This window comes from Danio aesculapii, chromosome 3 (assembly GCF_903798145.1).
Source record: "Danio aesculapii chromosome 3, fDanAes4.1, whole genome shotgun sequence".
NCBI classification, from domain to species: Eukaryota; Metazoa; Chordata; class Actinopteri; order Cypriniformes; family Danionidae; genus Danio; species Danio aesculapii.
In genome coordinates, this window is record NC_079437.1 from 39,831,242 (window position 1) to 39,839,201 (window position 7,960).

General features: G+C 34.2%; 1 protein-coding gene across 2 annotated transcripts; it reads left to right on the plus strand.

Moving 5' to 3' along the window:
- The first annotated feature begins 1,138 nt into the window (after positions 1-1,138).
- On the plus strand, positions 1,139-7,560 carry LOC130221455 (cytochrome P450 3A40-like). 2 transcript variants are annotated; one of them, XM_056453956.1, is made up of 14 exons: positions 1,139-1,274; positions 1,799-1,903; positions 2,146-2,239; positions 2,366-2,418; positions 2,743-2,842; positions 2,971-3,090; positions 3,974-4,059; positions 4,271-4,419; positions 4,516-4,637; positions 4,899-4,986; positions 5,074-5,234; positions 5,380-5,606; positions 5,729-5,891; positions 5,982-7,560. In XM_056453956.1, exons 2-14 carry the CDS (start codon positions 1,836-1,838, stop codon positions 6,060-6,062), a joined length of 1,512 nt encoding a protein of 503 aa, XP_056309931.1. In that variant the 5' UTR covers positions 1,139-1,274; positions 1,799-1,835; the 3' UTR covers positions 6,063-7,560. The 2 variants fall into 2 exon arrangements, with proteins under 2 accessions (XP_056309931.1, XP_056309930.1); XM_056453955.1 differs by lacking the exon at positions 1,139-1,274 and having other exon boundaries at positions 1,351-1,903.
- Positions 7,561-7,960: the final 400 nt, after the last annotated feature.

The following is a 7,960-nucleotide window of genomic DNA, read 5'->3' on the forward strand; positions in this document are numbered from 1 at the left end:
CACAATCAATCACCTGACCCGAATCCAATAGAAAATAAAAACTAAAGATCAGAGATGGAAAAAAGAGACTTACAGAACAAGAAAGAAAAGTCAAGATTTATGTATCCCTTTATTCTGGTAAAAAATCACTCGTGACCTGAGCAATGCATGTGACTCATTCTCCATACAAGAGGCAACTTGAAGAAGTCTTTTATACAAAATACATTTCAGTACTTCCTTGTGTCATTATTACACATTACTGGTTTTTCAGATTTTGTATTTTTTTATTGTTTGATTATACTTATTTTACTCGCTATACATATACAGTTGAATTCAGAATTATTAGCCTCCCATTGATTTTTTTTTTCTTTTTTAATTATTTCCCAAATTATGTTTAACAGAGCAAGGAAATTTTCACAGTATGTCTGATAATATTTTTTCTTCTGGAGAAAGTCTTATTTGTTTTATTTCGGCTAGTTTTAAAGCAGTTTTTAATTTTTTAAACCATTTTAAGGTCAATATTATTAGCCCCTTTAAGCAATTTTTTTTCAATAGTCTACAGAACAATCCATCGTTACACAATAACTTGCCTAATTACTCTAACCTGCCTAGTTAACCTAGTTAATCTAGTTAAGCCTTTAAATGCCACTTTAGGCTGTATAGAAGTGTCTTATAAATATCTAGTAAAATATTGGTTACTGTCATCATGACAAAGATAAAAGAAATCAGTTATTAGAAATGAGTTATTAAAACTATTATGTTTAGAAATGTGTTGAAAAAATCTTCTAATAATCTTCAACTATTAATAAATGACAAAAACCTTACAACATTCCCAGTCACTGTGTATAAATTATCTCAAATAATATGATTACTTCATCAGACTAACTGTGAACATGTACTGGACTTTTAGATGTAAACAAACAAAAAAGCTTAGAGATTTAATACATGTGTAAGGTGTGAATATAGTTATACTGTCAACAATATATGATTTTCTGCCTCACCGATATTAGTTCCATATGCTATGCAACGCCCACTACACTACTTTTTCCTATTAGTTAAACTTGATTGGTAGGTTTCCAACAGACATCTGAAACAGCCAGTAACAAACACGATCACGTAGCGCCCTCTGTAAGTACATATTTACAATTCACTAGAGAAGTTACATCAGTTATGCGTGTAAAGCATAAAATAGGCTAGTTTTCCTCTCAGTAAGATTTAATACAAAAACATCCTGTAACATATTCATGAGTAAGAGAGGCATCAGTTCATTAGTGAAAACCTGTGTGAGAGAAACGGTGATATGCTCAATTTGACATTCTTAACGTTCATGTGTGTTTTAAGTGTGTGTGCATACTTAACGTTAAATCTGAAGGTTTATGTTAGCTGATCAGTGTATTAAAAAGCGCGGTTTTGGTCAAATATTGATACCACATTTGATGTTTGATTCAGTTTCAGTTTTGACAAAGGGTGTTTTAACCCGTGAAGATACATTAAAGGGACACGCTAACGTTTTGAGTAACAACACAAAATATAGGCTTGTGTTGTCTCAGGCTTTACTCTGCTCTGAACTGAGTAAAATCGACCTGATACTTTGTTTTACACTCAAGACGAACTTTGTTTGGTTTTCTGGGTGTGTGCCTTACGTCATTATTCATAAATGCATTACTGAAGGTTTATGACAGTTTATCAGTGCTCAAAAAGGGAAAATGTATGTCAAACCATTCCTAACCTGTTGATTCATTCCTTATTTGGTTTTCATTCACACCTTAATCCACGCCCGCTTCTGGATCATCCTCCGTCGGAACGGGAATAAATACAGATGCAAACCCCTACACTGAAGAATACAGTGATTTACAATGTTTGATCTTTCATCTCTGTCTGTGACCTGGACCCTGGTGGTTCTGGTCATAACCCTCCTGTATATGTGAGTATTCAATTACAATAACAGGTAACATAACAAATAACAGCTAATTGTGATGCAATATTCTGCTGCAATGTTGTGATGCATTTTTTTCTGTTTAATATATCCCATTAAATTACTAGCTGTGTGTTCTTTTTGTGTGTTGTATCACATTACAGTTTATACATTTTAGGATCTTTGTCTATATAACTAATCTATTTTCTGTTTGTAAACTTATGATATCTTTGTTATTGACCTCATGCTAGGTATGGTGTTTGGCCACATGGGTTTTTCAAAAAACTGGGAATTCCAGGACCAAGACCTTGGCCTTTTGTTGGCACATTTCTCTCCTACACTAAAGTGAGTATTTTATTATTTAATTACTGTAAAAAATTATAATAATTTGTATTTAATTATCATAGAACAATAATATTTGTTTTTATCTCTCAGTAATTAAATGTCTATGTAAATGCAAATTTAATTTAGGGCTTTTTTAATTTCGATATGGAGTGTGCTAAGAAGTATGGAAAAGTATGGGGGTAAGTCTCAATTTTACAATTTATTGTATGTATGATTAGTTACAGAGGTTGTCAAAATACTGAATAATGATCATTAAAAAATACTTATATTTTTGTAGTATAATAAATTAATAATGAAAATGCCTTATAACAGCTTTCATTGGTCTGTCATTAAATATTACATAATGTTTACATCAGATTTATTGCAAATTCATATATATATATATATATATATATATATATATATATATATATATATATATATATATATATATATATATATATTACTGACCTGATTCCAAATGTTTCAATGGCATGGTAGTTATTATTATTTTAATTAATCAGGATCTATGATGGAAGGTTGCCGATACTAATGGTCACAGACCTGGAAATGATCAAAACGATTATGGTGAAAGAATGTTATTCTACCTTCACTAACCGAAGGGTGAGGACACCACAGCTGTACTAGAAGGTTCAAATGGTCATAACAACATAAAGCGCATTATTGCTATATGACCAAATAAAAAATGCAACAATGTAAAAAATGTTAAATTCATTTTATATTTATTCCAGGAAGTAAATGTGGATCTTGCTGGCCCCCTTGCTGATGGAATAACTTTAGTTAAAGATGAGAGGTGGAAGCGAATCCGTGGTACACTCTCTCCATATTTCACTAGTGGCCGGCTGAAGGAGGTACAGTATAGGTCTTTAAAGTTCACCCAAAAATGAAAGCGCTGTTATTAAGTACTCACCCTCATGTTTTTCCAATCCCCTGAGACCTTCCTTCAGCTTCTGAACACAAATTAATATGTTTAAGATGAAATCAGAGAGCTCTCTAGTCCTCCATAGACAATGAGGATCCTGATATGCTCAAAATCCAGAAAAGGAACCAAAACATTCCATGTGACTTCAAGGGTTCAACTAATCATTCATTCATTCATTTTCTATTCGGCTTAGTCCCTTTATTAATCTGAGGTCGCCACAGCGGAATGAACCGCCAATTTATCCAGCAAGATGCCCTTCCAGCTGCAACCCCTCACTGGGAAACATTTATACACACTCATACACTACGGACAATTTAGCTTACCCAATTCATCTATAGCGCATGTCTTTGGACTTGTGGGGGAAACCGGAGAACCCAGAGGAAACCGGAGAACACAGGGAGAACATGCAAACTCCACACAGAAATGCTAACGAACCAGCAACCTTCTTGCTGTGAGGAGATTGTGCTACCCTCTGCGCCACGGTGACTCCTCAACTAATCATATAAAGAACATTTTTGTGCACACAAAAAATCAGATCAGGGTGCACATTTACTAAGCTTGCGTGTTGCCATTGTATTGGAGCTATGGCATTTCATCCAAAATATCTTAATTTGTGTTAAGATGAGCAAAGATCTCTCAGCGAATTGAAATGACAGGAAGGTGAGTAATTATAACAGAATATTCATTTAGGGGTGAACTAACTCTTTAAGGCATAGTTAACGCAAACATGAAAATTGTCTTTGAAATTGTTGAATTGAAACTGAAATTTTTGTTGATATGCACTTCTTTGACTGTGACTAAATGTGTTTCAGATATTTCCTATTGCTTTGACACATGCTGATCGGTTTATTAAAAATATGCAAAAGGGAGACCACGAGCAGCCGGTTAAAATTAAAGAGTATGTAAAAAACTTCTTTAATAACTTTGTTCATTACTTTAAACATGAACTTTACTTTCGCATTTAATGCAGAGGTTTCACACAAAACTTGTGTGTAAAACTGATCAAATTAATATTGTTCATCAATAAATGTGATTGTTTATTGCAGATGACTGTAGTTCTGTTACAAGCAAACATAAATGACCATTATATTATATTTTTTTTATTTCAGGGTTATGGCTCCTTACAGTTTAGATGTGGTCACCAGCTCATCTTTTAGCGTTGACATCGACTCCATAAACAACCCTGATGATCCTTTTGTTACCAACATAAAGAACTTTTTAAAGTTCAGTCTGTTCAGCCCTTTAATTCTTTTTTTGAGTATGTATTTTTTTGTCATTAAATCTAGCTTTTTTATTGTTGTTTTATATGTTTTACAGCTAATAATTTTAACATGAAGTCTGAAACTTTTTTCAGCTTTATTCCCCTCTATTGCAATTCTTTTGGGGAAGATGGGAATAAGCATGTTTTCAAGGTCAACTATGAATTTTTTCTACAAGGCCCTGAGAAAGATAAAGGACGAGCACAAGGATTCAAATGTATGTTAGTCACTTTTTCACTTCAGATCCAGTTTTAGATTTTGCCGAGATGCTGATGCAGAAGTATGTTGTGATTAATATTACATTTACTCATTTACCAGACACAGATCCAAAGCAACTTAGAAATGAGGCAATCGTAAAGAGTCAATACTAAAGTGTCACTAATACAAAGATTCTGACATTGTTAGAAAAATAAAAGCTAGGGTAGAAGAGGAATCAGGAAGCAGTGAGAAGTAACATATGTTGTGTTTTTTTAATCAGGGTCGGGTAGACTTTCTCAGACTCATGATCCAGAATCAAATACCTGATGATCAAGTGAAGGACACCACAAGTGAACAACCAGTAAAAGGTCTGAGAGACATGTTGACATTACAGACTGTATCTTTTTATAATATCCATATATTTTAAAATATGCTTTTTTGTGGTAATTTACAAGGATTAACAGACCATGAGATTCTCTCCCAATCCTTCATTTTTATCATGGGTGGTTATGAGACTACAAGCACGACTCTCTCTTTCCTCCTCTTTAATCTTGCTACTAATCCGGACTGCCTGGAAAAGCTGGTGGAAGAGATTGACAAAAACTTCCCTCTTGATGTGAGAACATTTCATTTTGCCTTTACTTTTTGTATAGTGTTTAGTTCAAGGTTGGTTTAGAGCTTCAGCTGATTTAGGAACAAGAAGAAAGTTAAACTAAACCATTATAATAATTGGGAATGTCTTATTTTCTTGTATTCTTCAGACTCCTATCTCATATGATGCATTGATGAAAATGGATTACTTGGAAATGGCCATAAATGAGTCAATGCGTCTCCTTCCCACTGCCCCACGCCTGGAAAGGGTCTGTAAGAAGGCTGTAGAGATGAATGGCATCAGCATACCAAAAGACACACTGATTTCAATTCCTACATATGTTTTAAATCGTGACCCGCAGCTTTGGGATTCTCCTCAGGAGTTCAGACCTGAGAGGTGATGTGTGTCAATTTTTTTCCTTGCCACAGATTTTCTCACATATGAATTTTACAGTACTGAAACATTTTCATCGAGGCAAGAATTGCAAAACTGAAGATGTTTCTGATTCATCTCTGCAGGTTCAGCCCAGAGAATAAGTCTGAGTTTCTCCAGTACGCTTTCATGCCTTTTGGACTCGGCCCTCGAAACTGCATTGGAATGAGGTTTGCTTTAATGATCGTGAAGCTTCTTGTTGTGAAGCTGCTACAGAACTTCAGTGTGGAAACATGTAAAGAGACACAGGTTGGTACACTGATGTACAGTCATCACTGAGAGACAATGAGGCTGTGTTTTGTTTTTTAATGAAGAATGAATATTTTCTTTTCTTTTCAGATTCCTCTAGAACTGAATCCTGTTTTCCAGCCAAAGGTTCCCATCACACTGAAGTTCACACCAAGGAAAAGGAATAATTAAAATACAGAACATTCATTCATTGATTTCATTCATTTTCTTTTCGGCTTAGTCCTTTTATTAATCCGGTGTCGCCACAGCGGAATGAACTGCCAACTTATCCAGCATATGTTTTACGCAACGGATGCCCTTCCAGCAGCAACACATCTCTGGGAAACATCCATACACACTCATTCACACTCATACACTATGGACAATTTAGCCTACCAAAATCACCTATACCGCATGTCTTTAGACTGTGGGGGAAACCGGAGCACCCGGAGGAAACCCATGCGAAAGAAGGGAGAACATGCAAACTCCACACAGAAACGCCAACTGAACCAGCCGAGGCTCGAACTAGCGACCTTCTTGCTGTGAGGCGACAGAACTACCTACTGCGCCAAAATACAGAACATGTTAATGTGATTGTGCAGATTATTTTATAATAGATAGACAGAATTTTAAACAATTACATGGAGCATAGCTTCATTTTAAGTAGCCATAGTTTACCGTATGCTCAGTCTTTTTTTCTTTTCAACCTTTACAGCATACTTTTTCAATTCATGATGCTGATGATTCCCGATTCATTCATTTTGTGTAGTTTAAAATATAAGAAAAACACTACATGTCAAAATGACAATTCAGTTGTACGCATGTCTAGTTATATAACAGTATAAATCAAACACTGAATGCTGTATAATTATGTGTAAATAATAAATTCTTAATGTGTCTGTTTATCCAGTATTTACCATAATTTTAGAGCTGAATAATTCCTTAATGTATAGTGTGCCTTTGTGGATTTGAAACCTTGATTTAGCAAAAGATATGATGAAGAAACTTTGCCTTTAGTAACAAATTTACAAACACACACAAAACAATATGTTAAGAGGTCTTTAGAAAAGATCTTTTGAAACCAGAGGTATATAGAACAGTCACTTTCGGTTTTTACCTTGGTGACTTTTTGTTTTGATTGAGCAAACACAGGTTTTGAGCTCAAGAAGGTGGTTTTGTTACTTTGATAACTTACACTTTCTTTTGAGCTGTTGGTGAGCCTACATTATTAAAATCAGTTGACTGATTTGCATTCATATGATAATATTTGCTTTAAGTCTTCTCAAACTTTCACTGCATCAGCAGTTTATTTTGGCCTTGTGGATGTGTTTTAATTCATTATATGTCTGTTAATCTTCAACAAAGAATTGGACAATTGTCTTTCTTTTGTCATGTGATTGGCTGTCTGCTGCACGTGATCCAGAGTTAATCACTAAACCCTGAGTTAACAAAGAAAGCTCATATCAGTCATGCCTTAACCTGATCTTAACCAGTTAGAATTTCTTTAGATTTGTCAGCCTGAAGTTTACTCCAAAAACTAGAGTTTGTACAACTTTTGTTTATGGGTGTACAACATTTGTTTATGGGTCAATGATGTGATGCTCATTTTTACATGTCCATGTCATTTAAATCAATTCAAAAAGGTTACAGTTTCAAAATAAATAAGCAAATTACTTGCATACATTCTCTATTTTGAGGACCAAGTTTATTTTTTTAATCCATTTTAAGATAATTTTTAAGGGATTGTTGTAAGAATGTCAATGTGGTGTAACCAAAAAAATTGGTACCAAATAGTTTATCTTGTTTAAAAAATGTGAAATTTTCAATGAAACATTGTACAAGCTAGTTTGGCATAATTTTACATTAGACATATTTAATAGTAAATAAAGGTAAATATAGGATAATTGTTCTAAATAATATAACTAATTTGGGGAATTATGTCCATCAACTCAAATTCCTGAAATCTCAAGATGGTGTAACCACCATTTACTGAGTCATTTTGTTAATATTGTGCACAAGACCGTAAGCCAAGAAATTGTATCACAGAGAAGGACTCTTGCTGCATGCTATGGTTAGTAACTCTCTTTAAA